The sequence below is a fragment of the Lepeophtheirus salmonis genome, chromosome 3 (genome assembly GCF_016086655.4).
Source record: "Lepeophtheirus salmonis chromosome 3, UVic_Lsal_1.4, whole genome shotgun sequence".
Taxonomy (NCBI): domain Eukaryota; kingdom Metazoa; phylum Arthropoda; class Copepoda; order Siphonostomatoida; family Caligidae; genus Lepeophtheirus; species Lepeophtheirus salmonis.
This window is the reverse complement of record NC_052133.2, coordinates 44228754-44248308: the sequence shown is the minus strand read 5'-3', so window position 1 is coordinate 44248308 and position 19555 is coordinate 44228754. Positions and strand designations below refer to the sequence as shown.

General features: G+C 31.7%; 3 protein-coding genes across 6 annotated transcripts in view; 1 reads left to right on the top strand and 2 right to left on the bottom strand.

The window, feature by feature from the left end:
- AMPdeam (AMP deaminase) overlaps positions 1 to 19555 on the top strand; it is a 94815-nt gene that overhangs the window by 33056 nt on the left and 42204 nt on the right. For 2 of the 4 annotated variants that reach the window (XM_071887429.1, XM_071887426.1), the window contains exon 2: positions 14063 to 14284. In XM_071887429.1, coding sequence (XP_071743530.1) covers positions 14068 to 14284 — 217 coding nt within the window. In that variant the 5' untranslated portion in view covers positions 14063 to 14067. Of the gene's footprint in view, positions 1 to 13375; positions 13548 to 14030; positions 14285 to 19555 lie in introns of those variants that run through there. The other 2 variants (XM_071887428.1, XM_071887427.1) reach the window with 2 other exon arrangements.
- On the bottom strand, positions 4854 to 7880 carry LOC121115191 (uncharacterized). Its single transcript, XM_040709380.2, has 4 exons — positions 7459 to 7880; positions 7323 to 7402; positions 6447 to 7038; positions 4854 to 6375 (listed from the first exon to the last, which is right to left on the bottom strand). The coding sequence occupies exons 1-4, from the start codon at positions 7493 to 7495 to the stop codon at positions 5975 to 5977; spliced, it is 1110 nt and encodes a 369-aa protein (XP_040565314.1). The 5' UTR covers positions 7496 to 7880; the 3' UTR covers positions 4854 to 5974.
- Positions 7945 to 12196, bottom strand: PIG-S (phosphatidylinositol glycan anchor biosynthesis class S). The gene is made up of 5 exons (XM_071887440.1): positions 11860 to 12196; positions 9460 to 9955; positions 9358 to 9392; positions 8374 to 8842; positions 7945 to 8313 (listed from the first exon to the last, which is right to left on the bottom strand). The coding sequence occupies exons 1-5, from the start codon at positions 12135 to 12137 to the stop codon at positions 8008 to 8010; spliced, it is 1584 nt and encodes a 527-aa protein (XP_071743541.1). The 5' UTR covers positions 12138 to 12196; the 3' UTR covers positions 7945 to 8007.

Sequence of the window (19555 nt, the reverse complement as noted above, 5' to 3'; positions counted from 1 at the left end):
ACACCCTAAAAACAAAAACTGGGTTTTGGAGCTCAAGGAGAACTAAATAGGTAACAACTAAAAGAATAAGAACGTTTTCTAAATTTATTCAAAATCAAAAAAGTATGGAGACAAAAAAAAAAAAAAAAAAAACAGTGAAAATTGAACTTCGTTTTTTTTTTTTTTTTTCCAGCTACAAAAAAAAATGGATTTCCAATGAAATATTTGTTTGGAAATTCGTTTGCGTATAGATTTGGCAAATAAAAATGGATTATTAACTGTCATTTCTTAATAATTTTTCCTTTCTTTATCCAACGTCAATTTTCAACTTTTAAGAAAAAATGCCACAAAACGATGCATTTTGGACATATAATTATAAACCTCAACAGTTAAACATAGTTCTTTTAATTTTCGGAACATTTTATTACATAAATTTTGCAATATTTGCAAAAATGAACCAGTTTTGAAGAGTGGGTATTATTTTGACGACATTATTCTCTATAAATGATTTGTTTGCAATAATCAAAAAAATCTTGATAGGTTTATGTTTCTCTTTACAATGCCAATAAATGCTATTAACTACTTTTCTTACAAAAATAAAAGATGGACTTCTCATCTAGACAAAAAATTCCATACCTATCTTGGTTTATAATATGAAGTTTATACCACAATTTTCTTTTAAATTCATAATAATTCATTTCATATAACATACAGGCTTTATACTATCATGCCCGTAAGAATACCTTAATGCTCGCCTAAGCAACGTGGGGTAACCCTTGACTAGTATTTTCATATAAAGGGGTATGTTCAATGAAACCTTTTGTTTCATTTTTACTATATAAATAAAGTAAAAAATTTATAAATTATAATTTTATTCCTAACTCCATGAATTTTCCACTATACAGTTTGAGTTTTTTATTTTTAAGGATTCTGCCATATCAATGTATTGAATCCCCTGTCTGCTATCCATGTATTTAAATAATTGGGTGGAGATACCCAATATACGTACATAGCATAATATGTTTGGTCACACAGATATTATTTATTGTTTGACTCCACAATTAAAACTTTTTACCCTCCCCCCCCTCTCACATTCCATTATTTTATATTCTTTACTTATTCCATAGTGAAGTGCAAACTGAATAAACAATCAGGGTAATCCTTGATGACAAATAATCCTTGATCTTCATTGAAATGTCATTCATCTTTTATTCTCTATTTTCTTTGAGAACAAATAAGAAGTAGTCTCTACCTGGAGCTATTTTTTAAGGGGCAATGCGATTGAAAATATGTAAATACGTAAAAATAATCAAAAAATATTTGTCAAATAAAAGTTATTTTGTGAGAAACGCATCATCATCATTGCATCTTTGAACTTTTCCTCTTTCAAAACGAGAGGGGTGAGAGAAGAGCCCAAATTAAGAGGGGGGGTATAAGGGGCTCTGGTAGACTTTTGCTTTTTGATAATTATCACGATTTGTACCAGTCAAGAAGGTATAAGTACATGATGGATGAGACGCAGAAGAGATGAAAAAAGCAGAAGAGAAACTCTCAACCTTTCGTTCTTCAAAAAAGAAACAAGAATTACCTTTTTTTTTTTTTTGTTTTTGTTTTTGTAGTTGACCAATGTTCCCTAACCATTATAATAGTCTTGATTAAATGTTACTTCACCAACACAAAAATATCCAGAGTGGGACATTAAGCTGGCCGCAATGTGCCTCCCGAGTCACGAGTTGGACATCCCTGCTCTAATGACTAGTTATTTACTCATATTATAACCTAAAATTTATTTAAACAAATGTTATTACATCGTTATACAATCTTATTTCCATATTGTAGATTAATATTAACTATTTGAATGGAGAGTATAAGTTATTCATCTTTAATCATCCTACTTTTCTTATCCCTTATCGATCAATAAATAGCAATAATTGTACAAATCTAGCCATTTTTAGCAATTTTTAGTACATATTACTTTGATTGATCTAATTAGAATATCAGTGAAGTATTTTATTTCTTTAAAGACATTTGAAGATGATTTATTGGAAATTTTTGTATTTTATGTAGCAAAAATATCAGCTTTGAGCCTCCAAAATGGCTCCTATGTAAGAAAAAAGTTATTTTATTAACTCGACGGATATGAATTTTGGTGGGAGATACCAATTTTTTGGAGAAAAAACAACATCTAATTAATGGGCCAGTGTCTTTTTTGTAAATCTACCCCTGAAACCTCATTATGAATAATGAAACCAATTCTCAAACATAGTCATTTCGGCCATTTTATATTTTTCCTCATCAATATTAATTTTCTGACCTCCTAACAACCAAATTTTTCTTCTCACGAATCAAAAATGATGGGTACATTGCATTTATGGGCACTACTAGTGTTTTGTACAAGTTTTTAGTCTTAAAATGTCCATAATCAGTCAATTTAATCAACCCCCATAAAAAACAACAAAAACAAGACTAAATATTTTGTCTCCTGGTCTGATATTTAATTTGATTGGCATCAAAACTTCTGGATCATTTTAATAAGATTATCTCAGAAAATAATGTACCACAAATACACGCCTTTTATTTAACCAATAACTAAAAACGGATTTTGATTCTAAAACACCTGACGAATTTTGGATTTCTGTACTGAATGGGTACCCACTCCTGGCTAAAGCAGCTATAGATTTACTCATACAATTTGGCTACACTTATTTATATGATAAAGGTTGTGTGATATAACAAATGTAACAACGTGCTATGGACCTATTTCTGCACACTCCTGACTTATGAGTCGTACTAATATGATAAGTTATCCAACACATTTAATATTGTATATATATGACGTTATGGGACCGATGGTCACTATTTTAAAACGGAACGGACGTCATCGAAAATTCATTTTTAGAATTGTTTTGAACCTTTTTCCTGTTTCTGTTCCAAAGACAGGTTGCGTGATAGAATAAAAGCAACGACGTGTTATATTTAGAGATAAAAATCGTGCGTATATTGGGCATGTTAAAAAAAGAAACCAATAATCAATATGGTAACCTAGACAATTTGAAAAAATCTTTTGGAAGAGATCAGCAACACTCAGCTACGACAAGGGAGGAGGGGGAGATGGAAATAACAAGTACAAGAACTACGCCAATGTCGATCCCCAATTCAAATCTGCATCGAATAAGGCCTCACCATAATAACTTGGCTACATATCCTCAAGGTTACTCTTCGTCTTTTATGAGCACATGTAAATTTTCAATCCGGTTTGGAATATAATTGAATCTAGTAGAAAAGGAAGTTCACTAGTTGAGAGTATAGGAGAATAATGACAACTGCGAAGGAAAATAAAATTCATTCTTCAGATTACCAATTAAAAAAAACCCCAGACCAGCTAAAAGTATACAAACAATTTACATCGCTAGTTAGATTCAATATTGCCAGACTAGCTGATTTTTGACTTGTATGGGTGGACTAAATATAATTTAGCTTATAGCTGTAAAGCTTATCTGATCTTTGTAATAGTTTAACTGAGCCTTTGAATTATCAAAAATATTGGATCGATTTTGCACCTGTAAATTGAACACATTCAAATTTAAATTTTCAATGTAATAGCTCACAGTACACTTAGAGTTGGATCAACTTTATGACAAGGTAATGAGTGTGTATTTCATATATATACTATATTGTAACCCCCTTCCAAATTTTAGAAATCCTACTGGAGGCACTACACTTTTAAGAACAGAGGTCTATGGGTATTTTTTTTTTCTTTTGTAGACAGCCTTTTGTTACGCTAAAATACATATTTCCTCGGAACAGCCTCAATTGTCCCACTGAAACATTGGTAAAACATATACTATTTGGTTGGGGGAAAAGTAATTTCGTATTTTTGGCCATCTTTTTACTATGTATATTTTGTTCATTATTGGGCACATCGGATCATACGATAAGGCATTTTAAAGATGTGCGTGTATACTACAAATGCTTTTTGGACAATATTGAGCTTTGTCGGTTCAATCGTAAATTATCGTGCATCGAGTATGGAGGTCTAAAAGGAAGAAATTCTCCATATTTTACATTTTTACCTTCTGAAAGTGAAAAACTGGTCGAAAGTGACCAAGAAAATTTACAATGTACATGTAAATGGGGCCGATACTCTTTCGCTTCGTCTTGTACAAAAGTGGCTCGAACAAAAAAAAAAAAGATTCCGCTAAAATTCTGCCCTCTACTGTAAACAACTCGACTATTTAAAGTTGGTGATCTAACAGAAGTGGTTAACATTGGTGAATAGGAGGTAACAGGAAATCATCAAGACAAGGCCAGGCTGCACACATCTTTGATGACGCGCCAGAAGCTCCAGGGGCCGGATGGGAAGTTATTATGCATCCCCCCTACAGTCCAGACTTGGCACCACGTTCCTGTCTATGACCAACGCGCTTGGGGGTACAAATTTGGTCTCAATAGAGGTCTGTGGAAAATGGTAGTGCGAGTTTTTTAGGACAAGGGCTTTTACAAGAAGGGCATTATGAAGTTGGATTCAAGTTGGCAACAAATTATAAAAGAGGACGAGACATACTTGGCTTAAATTGGATGATTTTAACACTTCTTATAAACTATTGAAATAAACAAAAATACTTTTTCCTCAAACTATTATTAGGGAGCCCTAAAAAATTGAACCCCTGAATCTATAAACCGTTAAATATATTTAGCTGATTTATTAGCCGTTTCTTGTTGAAATTAACCAATTTTAGAAGTACATATAGCCAATTTTACTTAACCTCACCTGGTAACACTGGACTCATATTTTGATTTTGAGTGAATCCACTTTGACGAAGTACACATTATTTATAGTACTTTTGATATTTAAATAAAGTTTTACGACTAGGTACGGATATTATTATGTCACATGTTTAATGTGTATGTGAGTAATTTTATATTTATTCATGTCAAAGGTATACTTTGAATACAATTAATTTTCATGATATACTTTAGATAGGATATATGTAATTTATGTGATCTTTTTTATTTTATAATAATATGAAAGCCTAAAATGGATATGTAGTATACAAAGTAATGAAAAATTAACATGGTCTAGTAAGAGGGAAACAATAAAAGTTAACAAACGTTTCTGCTATAATATTTTGTTTCTACTGTTGTTTTAAAAAATGAACAGTATAATGGAACGTTAAATTATGCATTGGAAGACTTTGTTTTATGGAAGACATAAATGAATTGTACGGTTCATACATACACTATTCTACAAGTTTTTTAAAAATATTTAAGAGAAAATAAACACGAGATATTCAATATTCATAGGCAATAGAACAAATTCGGACAAAATACTTTTTTGAGTCATATGAAATTGGAAGACATATTGACAGTAATTAATTATGGAAGACATTACATTACAAAAAAAAAAAAAAAAGAATTTGACTGGGCATGAGCGTTGTCTACTTATATACTTATATTAGTTAGTAAATAAGGCGACAGAGAGTGGTGCCATATTGCAACAAAATACTACAAATCCCTGAATAATAATTATCATTATCACATAAAGGGACGTCCGCAGAATTATATATATATATTTTTAGGGGGGTGGAATTTTTTTGACAAAAAAATCCAAAGCTATTTACAAAAAATTTTAAACATTACATTTCAAATATTATTTTTTTCGAAAAAAATTGAAAAATGAACAGCTGTTCACAAAAAAATTATCTTTTTTGGAAAAAGAAATTGAATAGTTAAATTTCTTCGAAGAAAATTTCAATAATCCACAGCTATTCACAGAAAATTAATTTTTTAGAAAAAAAATTGAACAATTAAATTTTTGGGATATTTGGGGGGACTACATCCCCTTCAGCCAACACCCCGAGGACGCCTCTGGTAGAGGAGAAACCAGCGCCATCAAGCAATCTATACTTATAAAAGCCCAGGCTACAGAAAGTCCCACCCCCTTGCGGATAATATATATCTTTTAGCTTGCTCATGCCCAATTACTTTAAAAAGGTTAATTAAATGGATTGGAAGACTTTGTCGCCTTAAATGGATTGCTTTCCTTTGGCTCACTGGGTTGAGCCTCTTGGAATGAAGTCAAAGCCTCAGTTTCTTGAGGTTCTTCAATTCCTTGAAATTTCTGAGCTCCGTCATATTCTTCGACGAGACGATTAGCTCCCTTAATTTTCATTTCATGCTTCTCAGGAGCAATGTTAGGGCCTCCATATTTCCCCCCTTCTTCTTCTTCTGGCTCCATTCCGTAGCATTCATACTTCTGTTTCTTTACGAAAAAATATCTATATATCCCATAGGCAGCAATAAGACATGTGGACATCATAATATATATCATGCTAACTGCATAAGGGACAATATCCTCACGCAGGGTTTGAATCTCTCTCGACAAGCATTCTACTTCTATGAAATAATGAATTTATAAAATATATTAACAGAGTGTAGCAACATAAACCCTTTGAAGTATTCCTTACTCTCTCCCCACACTCCTTTAGCTCTCTTTACAAATGGTTGAAACCTTGAGTTGTATAATGTTATGTTTCCCATAACTTCATCATCGGTGTTATACATTTTGAGTGGCCCCTGATCACGTCCCTTTTGACAGTAATAAGATTTTCCCAGAGGTGTAAAATAATAATTTTTCCCCGACTTTGTTTCCAATATCACTTTTCCGTTATAGTCAGAGTAGGGAAAAATATCCTCATCCTGTGTGAATACCAAGGAAGCGCGATTCAAATAATAGGAGTTTCCTTCGGGGTTCTTCGTAAAAATTAAGGAGAAGTTATAGACAGACCAAAGCATTGAAATCATTGAAGAATCCCCTGTCATAATACAGCTTCCTGTAATATTAGGACTAACAGGCATTTCAACAATCTTCATTTGAACTCCTCGGCGTTGAGTTCTATATTCAATGCTAAAAGTGCAATCTGTTTGTGCAAAAATGCATGGATTCCCTGAGCCTTCACCGTATACTGTATAGGTAACACGATCATCTTCGAAGTCACTCAAATCACGTCGGCCTCTTTCGACCCATCCTCTGTGCTCGTGATCCTCATATTCATTAGGCTAAAAATTGAATATATCGTAAAATTACCTAAATAATGTATCATTAGACTCGTTCTAAAAATGATTGGGGAACATAGTTCAAAAATATTCCTTTTGGTAGAAAAAATGAAGAAATATTAAGTTTAGAGTTTTCATAGGGCCCTTGATAAGTTAATATCGAATATTGAGCAATTCACTATAAATAAATATTTTAAATGAATAAACAGTCTTCCAAAAGTTTTAATATGAGTATCTCATAAAGGGATTATTAATTATTATATTATAAGTATACTAAAAGAACTCACGTCCAGCCATTGTTTTAGTTCCCGAGGAATAAAGTTGAGGATTGCCAATTCTGAACCATAGCAATCTTTAATTTGAATAGCTAGAAGAAGAAAAAAATTAACGATTATTTGATGTATTAACATATTATGATCTTACCAATTATTATGGTCAGAACAAATTTTGCAACCCTCATCCTTGAATTTTGAGTATGGGGATCTAAATAGATCAGCTGATCACGTTGAACAAGAGAAGTTCTTTTTGGATGCTAATAAGAGAAAGTCCCTTTCTTTTCCTCCAAACGAGACATTATCTTTTTTCTCTTAAATCCTCTGTTTAACCGTTTTCATGTTTCATATACATAATATTAAGCTTATTCAAATAACATTGAAGAAATTAATGTAATATCCCATTTATTGGTATGATTGTATAAATACAATTATTATTACTGTATAAAGTACATATTAACATGAAAATTAATAAATTAATCTAGGTAAATGAACCTTCTGAACTAGAGTGAAAATAAACAAAAAGAAAAGAACGGATATTTCCTTATAAGATAAAACATTTCACTTCAGTACAATGCTTATAGCATCACATAGTGCGTAATTAAGCTCATTTATGATCATTAAATAAACACAACAATTAAAATATGAATGACTCAAATTTATTATCAATCGTATGACAAGTTTCTTTTTATAGTGAGTATCATGTAGTCTCGCTATTTGAGGATTTCCAGAACTTTAGAATAGTTAATAGAGAGAGTAATACTGGAAATCCAACTGGCAAGAATAGAGGAATGTAAATGGCATATTTTTGATCTTCAGGGAAATATAGGAGTGCGAGGAGAGAAGGATCAAAGAATGCCTTTTCAGATGACTTGAACGCACATTTAGAATCTCGAAATCCGTCTTCGATCAAACCGGATGAAAATTTACTTGATCCTTCTTTAAAACAAGCAACAGATTTAAGAACTTCTTCTCCAATTTCATCTGTTATGACAATGTTTGATATCTAATCAGAGGAGTAATGAAAAGTTAACTTAATTGAAAAAATAAGAGTGAATCCTGGTACCTTGTATAATAAATGTGCCAAGGATTGAAGAGTTAATCTGGATAAAAGTAAATTTTCCATTCCACGAAGTCTAAAAAGAAACTCCTTTTCCCATAGACGGATACCACTGTGCTCCACGTACTTGATATAATCCAATTTAGACTCTTCTTGAATACCCAAAAGTAATTTTAATTGGGATAAAAATACTTCCATGACTTTGGAAGTCTCAATGTGAATTGAGGGCTTGCTATCATTTCTCTCCACGTTGTAAATATAAACACCTCCCCACTTTGGCAACATAAAGGATGGAGATGAGGAAGGGGACTCGATGTACAAAGGGGACATGGACCTTTTAGGTATATAAGTTATGAAGTTAAGTGTTGGATTTGAAGAGACGTGTGATGTAAGACGGGACTCTACAGAATTAATAGCTAATCCAAGGTCTTGTTGCGATAAAAGCTTGTTTCCGTCCATATCTTCTAAAGAACTTCTGTAAAGATGTATTTTTTCATAACAATTACAAAAATATCTTTGAAAATGTATAATTTATTTAATATAATACATATGTCAACACAAAAAAAAAAAAAATATATATATATATATTTCTTTTTTTTATCAAATTGAGTCTGAACTACTTATTTTCTACTCTTCGACAAATTATCACTCATTTACATCAACATATTCTGATTAATCATTTAGTTACTGCAAACACCACTTAAAGTAGCAAAAATTCATTGTCACAATGACAGTATGCAAAATTGATACGTTTTATTTGAAAAGGGCCATATCAGGCCAATATAAGTCTTAAATTTAATGAAGGTTTTAAACTATGGATAAGCTTCTTTAGTATCTCAACACAATGCCTTAATTGTCTCAAATATGTCTATGAATTATTGGGATGTATGTACCCATGTTTTAAAAATATATATATTTAGGCATTTTTCCTAGTCTAGACTTTTGTTTAAGATTGTTTTTGTGTTAAGTAACCACATTTGTATTAAATACCTCGAAGGAAATGTTAAATCCGTCATGTACAACATCTATAAGTAAAAAAGAAGTTAAGATATTGAATTATTCCTCAATGATGGTCAATTATGTACAACTCACTTGAGACTTGACACTAAAAGAAGACAAATTGGATAAATGGCTTGTAAAAGGATCAACATACAAATCCACAGCCTTCTTAATATCCCATTCTGCATTAAGACGATCCGGTTCAGGATTCAATAGGGTAAAAAGAATGTCATATCCATCAGCAGAGGCAGGAACCCGTCTTAGATTTAACTTGTTTTCCAAAAGTTTTTTATCGCTCTGTATTGAAATGACGGAAGATACTAATACGGATTCACCAAGAATACTTTTCTTAACAACGGAGGCAACATCAGAAGCTTTCACATCTGAACCAATATAAACACTTCGACCATTCCCAATTAGAACACCATTAATTTTGGGAACATAATATATCAGGAGAGTGCCTTCGTTGACATTGTGTTGCCTTGATATGAAGGATGAGTCGGATAACTTGATATCAAAGTTTTGTATTAAGTCAGACTCAAATGCATTTGGACCTCGAGCAGAGAATCCGATTTTATATAGGGATAAACTTTCTGAGCAAACAAATAATATATGAAAATTCAAACATCCAAGGAACGCTGCGCAATGGTTCCAGGACACTTGTCGAAAGCCACTTTCCCCCAAAAAATAATAATATATTTGATGATGATTCGTACTGCAATACTATGTAATTATTTACTAAACTACTCCAATGACACAGAAATCTTGATGATTGAGATTTTTAATTTTTAAATTTTTTGCAAAAAGATTTAAAAATTAAAATTTTTCGGGGAAAAAAATTTTAAATTAAATTTTTTCGAAAACAATTTCAAAAATCCACAGCTGTTTACAAATGATTAAATTTGTATGAAAAAAGTTTTAAAAATCCAAAGCAGTTTGCATAAAATTAAATTTATCGGAGAAAAATTATAAAAATTCAAAGGTATTCACAGAAAATTAATTTTTTTGGTAAAAAATTTGTAAAATTAAATTAAATTTCAAATATTATATTGTTTAAATTTTTTTTAAATATTCGAATTTCTTTAAAATGCAAAAAATTCTTCATTTGGGGGATACAACCCATCCAGTTCAACCCCTGTAGACCCCCTTGTAGATTCAGGAATGACCTTGGGATAGAAAAGTGGCGATCAAAACTATACCAGGCACATAGGAGCTCCAACACAATCGATCCCAACGATTGATTCATTCGCATTGTCCATTGAATCTCGAACATTGATTAAAATGTTAAATTACAGCATCCTCAATATTAAATGAATCAATCAGCCCTTAATCATTGAAATTCGTCGACAATAAATAAACATTTTATCTTTTAAGACTAGTGTAACATGATTGGGAATCATAATTACATGGTTTTGCAGTATGAATCATCAAATAATATTTATTTTTTTGTCAGTTGGTAAAATGTTACGAGGAGATTTGTCAGAGGCTAAATATTTTCGAAAAAAAACCCCTTAATTTTTAGTTATTTTTAAACATAAGAAATTACTTATAACTAAAACTATAAACTCTTGTAATTGCCAAAAAATCAATGAAGTTTTGTCTTATTTAAAAAAACGAGCTTGATTCCTTCACTTTTGTAATTAAATGGCTTAATCACCAATATTAAGCTTCTAATTGGATAAAATTTTCTGCGTTACATAAAAATTTATTTATCCATAGTACAGTATTTGGAATCTGTATCAACCATTGAGAGTCAATTCTACCAATTTGAAACAGTTCCGTTGAACATGGGGAAACTGTTCGAAAAAACAAATATAGGGCAATTTCAACTATATATTATTAATATTCAAAGTCTCTTTTTTTATAACATTGCTTTGATTTTTCAAGAAGCTTCCTAAACATACTTAGTTCCTAGATAGCCTCAAAATCATCCCACAGGGACGGATTATTTTTTCAAAGCCCACATTTATTTGTTACAATCTATATTTTTGGAAGAAAAATAAAAATACTTTTACAAATTTTTTGAAACACAAAAAATTCAGCTTATACTTTCATTCGACGCATTTTATATTTAAGAATCCAAAATACAATGGACTCCTTCTTGAATTTGTGAATGAAAGCAGATATCAGATTATTTTTGTCAAAGGTTAGCGATAATGCGAATTTTAACCATCCTCCTTTTATTTTCAATCAAACACTACTCAAAAGGGCAAAACAATTATTACAATTAAGAGCTTAATATTGGTGACAAATCCTTTTTAATAATGATACCAGTCAATAAAGCAAAATCATCTTTATGACAAAACTTTGTTGATTTAAGGCAATTTCAAAAGAGTTTCATAGGGCTGGTAATAAGTAACTCTGTGCTATTATTCGTACAATATTCCGCCTTGGGTAATTTTCTTAGAACCCCTTAAAATACCTCGTGAAAAGATCCACAAATTTGGCCCTCAAAATGAACAATCCATTGATTGTTTGAGTTTTCATTATGACTAAATCCCTTCTGATCTTATTAATGCATCTCTTAGAGCGATTGGGAACTGATGTCGATCCGCAGAGACATCTTCGGAGATAAAAATCACTTTGGCAGGGAGTTCCTCAGGAGGAAATAACTCTGTTTGAATTTGATCATAAGGGAGATCCACACGATACACTTTAGTACATTTCCACCATGTCGGAACTCCTATTAGTATCATCACTCCAGCGAAACTTAAAATACACCATATTTGATCCCGATCAATTCGTTTTTTATCCGTGTCTTGAGTCTTCATTTCGTCGGCTCGAGAAGAGATAAAAATGTCCTATGCAGCAAATATGGCCAATGACATCACATTGTTATTAAATAACATGAGGTTTCGTGATATATTTATTTATATGACTTTGATAATCTACCTTAAATAATCACATCAAGACGTACCTATTGAAATTGTAGGTATGAAAACGATTACTATTTTCGTTTTAAGTAATTAAAAATCCCTCAATTGATCTGTAATATTACTTTAATCCTGGATTCACATTTTGCCTGACTGCTGATAATAAATATTTATAAAAGAGGATCAGGCCAGTGACGACACTTGTTTGAAAATACATAATAAACCTTATTAAGTTTTCGTGATATTATAAATAGTATCTTATTACCGAAATCAAGGTGACTATATGGTACTATATAGTCACCTTGACCGAAATGTCCTTGAAATATTTTCTTATATTTCATACACAAGAGTCTCTTTACCTAATTGTATATGAGCAGATTGTTTTAAATGTTAAGACTTGAAACCGATATCTTACTATATTTGATTATTATTATATATTTGAGTACAGTGAACTACATATTTAATACCTAAAATTATTTATTTATATTTCCACACTATGAGAAATATCATTATTTATAACTCAAATTAAGCACCGATGCACATTTCTATTGTCAAGTGTGCGACATTCACGAATATTATATTAAATTCTAGTTGAATTATATTTTGTTATATGAGTGAAATGAGAATATATAATTACAATAACAGGGACTGATGGGCATAAATTATTACATATAAATATAATTGATTATATATGTGCTCCATTAACACAAAAGCAAGCTGGAATGATTATTCTAAAACTTGAGTATGAATATCATTTGCACCATTCGACGAGTTATCCTCGATTTCTATGGAACAAAATATTCTTATTAACCTTTTACAGTTGCCGAAAATTGCACTTAAAGTAGCCAAAATTAATCCATTGTCACAATAAAAGAATCAGAATTGATAAATTATAGTTAAAAAGGGGATTCTTGGTGCCTATATAGGTCTCTTAAACAAATGATGGTTCAAAAACAATAGCCAAAACTCTAGGCTATCTTAACTCATCCCACAAATTTGAATATAAGGCATATAATCTACTCAAATATGTCTATGAAATATTGACCTTTATGTATTCAGGATGTAAAAACATATATTGGGATTTTCTCCTTAGGTATAAGCTTTATTTTACGCTGACACACCAAATATAAGTCAATGAGTAGAACTATTTGTATACATGTTTATAAGTTATGCATCTGAACAATATTACTATTGGAAATTAAATTGATTAATTGTAAATTAATAAACGTATTTATTAGTCAAGTTACAAATTGCAAAATCTTCAGGCATAAATTATTAAAATATAAGAGTGATTCTAAAATATTGATGGTAAGAATTCATTATTTGCAATTTATTAGAACTAATTTATAGTATATTCAGTACCGTAATCCCTACTTTGTTATTGAGGAGGGGGGAGGGGTTGGCTGGAGGCACCATGGATAACACGTATAATACTAGAAATTTCTAGTATTATATGGATGGAACATGATTAATATGTCGAGTATTACAACTATGGATTACGACCCTGTTATTTATGTAGAGAGAAATCTTTAAAAATATTTTGGGATAAGCTGTTTTACTAGCTGTTGAACATTATTTTCCGCGATACAACTCCTTCGTGGAGTGCATGCGCCAAGAATTGCGCAATTCCTTCGTCCCTGCTCTGGAAAGAAATAAAAATATTATTAATAATAAATACTAACACTACACCACATACAAAAGCAGTATTTCCAAATAGCAAATTGCTTCAGTTTATGTTAAATCTCTCAGAGTAGAGGACCCTTTCTCTATCAATTATTATATTATCAAAAGCTTTCTTTTTTTACTCTTTATTTCGTGTGGAGAGGACATGGCATCTCAATCCGTTCATGGAGATATATTTCAAGAAGTAGAGGAAGAGGAGGAAGGACAACAAAGTAGAGGGATTTCCTTTGATGCTAACAAACCTGGAACGCTAATTAGAGCAACATCTTTTACACATGGTACGCATTATCTGGCAAATGAAGAGAGTGATTCCAACCAGCCAACTAGTTTGAAATTTTTTAATAAGGAATTAATATCGAAAGGTCAGTCTATTTATAAATTATATGTTTTAATTGATCGAGGGATATTTATTAATTACTAGTAACGAGTGTCGTATGTCCTAATTTCAATTTATATGTACATCACAAATGAATTTGCTAACCCTAAATATATGATCTGTTAGCACAAAAACAAACAAGGATCATAATTTGTATCATCACAATTGAGTCTGGATTGCATGTTTTGTATTCTTCAAATAGATATGTACAAATTCTATTAATAAAATATTTTGATTCTTCTTTCGCAAACGCCGGAAATTGCATTGATAAGAAACAAAATTCCCGGTCCTAATTTTTCGAATGAAAGATTTCCCTGTTTAAAAGGCCATATCTTAGGCAAATGAAGCTCTATAGCTAACAGTCCTAATCCCGTCACAGAAATGATCCATAATTATATACCCAGCGAAGTATTTCTATGAAATATTGGACCGACTAATTATTACTCTAATATTTATAAAGTAAAAATTGGAATTTGTTATATTTTGTTGATTTTTACTCAAGGAAAATTTTGTAAACATTATTTTCTAATTTTACTAGTTTCTTAAAATTACTCGAACTTGTCCGAAATATTTTTTAGAGAATTCAACTTGCTTTGAATTCAAATTCTAATCAGAACTCGGAACCTTCAAGTAATGAGAAGTCAAATTTCTAGTATCACACTGAAAAGGACAGTAATAACCACATAGACCTAGGCCGGGGATTCTCAACAGTTTTTGGATGTTACTCAAAATGAGATGAAGAGATCATCTGGAACACACCACCCTAATGAAACATTGAATTTAATTTTAATTAGACAGTAAATAATATTAACATGATAAAAGTCAATGACGTTCAAATATTTTTATTTATATATATTATAACTCCAATGACTGTAATTTGATCGTGAATTCTGCGCTATCTTTTTAAAGTACACATCCTGACTGGTTGTGGCAATCTTCATAAATTGAGTTTAGTGCAATATTTGTTTTTCATCACATTCATCTCAGAGAAAACAGACTCGCACAACCATGATGATCCAAACATTCCACAAAAATGAAGACCCCATGGTATAAGAAGCTCAAATCCTCGTGGCAATCTAATCTAGAATTTCTCAGTAGAAGATGATGATTTGAACACATTCTTCAATTCATCATTTGATTGCAAGTCAATCAACTCGAATTGCAATCCAACAACATTTAAATTTACCACAAATTGATGAACCTGCCCATTCCAGTCACCATTATTTGGCAGGTATGAAAATGGGTTCTTAAGCAGTTGAAATACACAATCACAGTTATCGAAGTTTTGAAATCTTTGATAAAATTCTCTGATCTACAATGCATGATTTGGTCCTTTTTTTAGCTTCTTCATTTTCATTTTATTATTGTTATTAAATAATTTTAACGGACTGAACTTGGCCCGCAGGTTGCCTATTGAGAATCCCTGACCTAGACGCTCCTTTCTTATTAAAAGGAGAGTTGATATAATATATTCATATATAGGATTAAAAAAGAGAAACTACATTACATAATATGTACCAAGTGGTCCATTAAAATCCAAACTCTTTGAATTTTAGACTTCAACAAGATACAATATATAGTCAAGGGGTTGGTATCAGGGCTGTTGGGAGCCCAAAAGTACCAAAAAAAGAGTTCGCAAGAAATCAAATGACTTATTCAAAATAGTCTTGCAACGGAGGAGATAGGTTTCTTTCATTCCTGGTGTCAAAAGTGGCCTCTCTACCTTCACAAGGCTCTTTCCGCTCACTTTTTTGATAGCTCTCTGGACAGTCTGGTTTGAACCCCGAGATCTCTTGCATGGGCCCTTATGGACTTGAGAGGATAAGCCTGGTCTGTTTTCTTTAACACCTCCGGATCCAGTTTGGTCTTTTTGACAGAGCCCCTTCTTCCTCTAACGTTTTCGACTTGCTGACGGTGTAACAGTGGTCCTGGAGACGCGAATGGAAATTCGTGTTCACGTTCAAGTTTCATTTTCTCGACTTGTATATAAGCAAATTAATTTTAAATTTATAGCTCAGGTTTTTTTTGTTTTGTAAATAATTATTTATGCTTTTACATATCGAAATTTTGATTAATTTCTATCACTCAACCTTAATTAATTATTGAATTAGTAAGTGTTCAGATTTCAATGAAACACCAAGTATTTAAAATTTTTCAAAAACTCGAACTCGGTGGAACCCTAAATTTTTTAATTGAATCCAACACTAATATTTACTATCTACATTTTGATTAAATTTCATAGATTTTTATACGTAGATTTTTAATATTCTCGACTTGGGTTGAGATTTGATAAATATTTTGTTTTCCGACATCAATTTACTAATTTTTGGCTTGCCATGTTTTGTATTCCTTATAAAGAAATATGTGGACTATATACACATATTTTAAATTGGTACTGGTTTTATATATAGATACATATTAAATATATACCAAGGTTAATTGATTATGCCCTAAAGGGGAAAATACGTCATTCATAGAAATTTTATTAGCATTATTTTTGAGGAGTTACCCGCTTTGTGTCTGCGTCAATAATATCATATTACTCGACACTCGCTTTATGAATGATACTTATATGATAGTATACGATACAACTTGTAAAATAATTATCTAAATCATGCTTGCTTTCTTTAAAAGAGTAGTATGTTATATACAACCTGTATACAATCTCTGTACAAGTTGTAACTTGTATAAACAGATTGTACAAGTTACAATTTTTACTTCGCATTACGCTTTATTTAATTAATACATCCATCATTTTAATCATTACCATCTATTAACAAAGGATCACATTTCATTTTGAACTATTAATGTTATTTAAGAGTAATGTAACTGTGGGCATTTGAACTTAACTTAAAACTTAAGGTTGTGCACGGTTCAGGTTCAGCGATTCTATCGGTCCCGATTCTTTCATTTCAACGGTTGCCATATAGGTTCAGCTTTAACAGTCTCTGATCCTGTCTTCGGTCTCGGTTCTTTTTTATACATGCTTAGTTTGGTAAGAGGCACTTAAAACAAGGGGCGTTGCTGGAAAATTCCGGACAGGAAATTATATTAGATACAAACAGGGATATAGCTACCTTACACGCTGGGTGCGTAGTTCTCTCAAGTTTCAGCAGGGCCCCTGAAAACTAAGGTTGCTTAAGACAATGGGGGACGTAAGGGAAGGCTAGGGAGGCGCAGGAAGATGGAAAATTGAGAATTGCTTTAAGTCTACACATATATAGCACAAATGTTTTGTATAAAGGGGCCTCAACTAAAAATGTATTAGTGTAGGGGGGCCTTGGCATAGTAAAGTTTGGGAAACCCTGTCTTAAGAAATATTATCGGGCGACATGCTTAGAAGCTGAACCTACATCCATAATTTACCCCTCTCCTTTCCCCTTTTATTTACACCGTCTGTCGCTTAAAACTTCTTTTTCAGATCCATAAGAAGCCCTTATCAATTTGGAACTCAGATACAACTGTATCACCCTAGCGACGTAAAAAAATCATTGCAAAACGCTGCAATTGCAGAAAAAAAAAACTAAGGAAATTGATTTATTGATTAAAGCTAATTTATTTTTTATAATATATATTGCATTTTCTTTATATATTCTATATAGGAACAAAAGCACAAGAACCGAGACCCATAAGTAATATATTGCGGGCTCGGTTCGACTTTGTCGGTTCCAGTTCTAGCGGTTCAAGATACGGACCCACTTGAACTACTAGACCGATCAGGGCACAACCTTGTTAATAATCTGTCATAGAATACAATTTTTATCAAAAAATTATAAAATTGTATACCATTCAAAAGTATTCAATCATTGCATTATCCTCATCACAAGTAAAATTCCCGTAATCAGGCCTATATACAATAATTCTAGAATGACCCAGGGCCGAGACTAAGATTTCTATTCGTGGTTTCACTAGCTTGCGATGATATTTTTATTTTTATATTCTTTATATTATTTGATAACTTTTTTTGTATAAAAGCCCAAAATTTGAAATTAATATCTTTTTTTTTAAAATTATTTAACATAATTATTTATGTTATGAGTTATGACCCCCCTCTCTGTAGTCTGGAGGCACATATACAAATAAATGACTATTAAGCACATATTGTACAGTCAATTCTGCAATTTTAGTAGCATAAAATGAAAATTAGATTTATATTTCAGTTGGAGAGAGGAAGCAAATCTCGTTTTGGTCATACACGGTTCTCTAATGCTCCTGTGTAGTTATGACCAGTGTTGTGTCGGTCCTTATTCAGGACCTAATTAGTTACGTCTCATTTAGTCCTAAAACTTATAAACTTCGGTTCTAGATGACGTCACTCAACTTTATTTATTTTTAAAAAATCAATTTCATTACTGACAATCCTAAGCACCACTCCCAAGGACTGATAGGACCGGTTCTAAGACTGAGCTAGGGTTGCCAACCGTCACTTGTAATACGGAATCGTCCCGTATTTAGAAAAAATGAACCTGTCCTGCCCCTACCCAACATGAGGTGTCCCTTATTTATTTTTCAAAAAGTTGGTAACCCTAGAATGAACTGGATCGAATAAATTTGGACTGACACAATACTAGTTATGGCAATGACAAGTAGTTCTCTAAATTATCCATATCATTTTTAGCGTGACCGAAAGTTTCACCCTGGGAAGTTTCGCCCTCATACATATATTATATCATAAATATATTTTCCATATATACTTTAAGGTCTTCCTTTGCTTCAACTTGAAGTCCTTCGTAATTAATTATGAAATTATAGCATTTGAGTAATTAATATGAAATAATTGTTGTTTCTTATTATAATGAATTCGAACTGTTTGATTTGTTCTATTTTAAAATATATTAAAATTGAATTAAATGCACTCATGTTACAAAACTGAGTGCAAAAATGCATTGCAAATTACTTTAATTGGGGGGAGACTAATTTTAAATCTTAAATTATATGCAGAAGATACATTTATGCTATAATATATATGTATGAGGGCGAAACTTCCCCAGGGCGAAACTGCCGGGGTGTAACATCCTAGAACCCACTTTTAGATAGCAACCAGGTTCGCTTCAATACTAGGGTTCCCTGGGCTAAAGCCCAGGATCCTACTGATTAAAACAAAAAAGATTTATATATATATATATCCCAGCTTGGTAGAACTAAAGCTTTAAAACAAAGTAGAAAACGTGCCCGATGGCTTGAGGAGATATATTAATAATTCATGTATACAGTATATTCTGGGAAAAGATACTTTTTCTTCTCTTCTCATAATTCA

Coding starts and splice junctions, on each gene's coding strand:
- PIG-S (XM_071887440.1), bottom strand. CDS start 12,137: ATGAAGACTCAAGACACGGATAAAAAACGAATTGATCGGGATCAAATA. Junction 9,956..11,859: donor ATAAGATCAGAAGGGATTTA/GTCATAATGAAA, acceptor TTGCTCAGAAAG/TTTATCCCTATATAAAATCG. Junction 8,843..9,357: donor GATTTAACATTTCCTTCGAG/GTATTTAATACA, acceptor ACATCTTTACAG/AAGTTCTTTAGAAGATATGG.
- LOC121115191 (XM_040709380.2), bottom strand. CDS start 7,495: ATGAGGGTTGCAAAATTTGTTCTGACCATAATAATTG. Junction 7,403..7,458: donor TGTTCTGACCATAATAATTG/GTAAGATCATAA, acceptor TTCTTCTTCTAG/CTATTCAAATTAAAGATTGC. Junction 6,376..6,446: donor TAAAGGAGTGTGGGGAGAGA/GTAAGGAATACT, acceptor ATTATTTCATAG/AAGTAGAATGCTTGTCGAGA.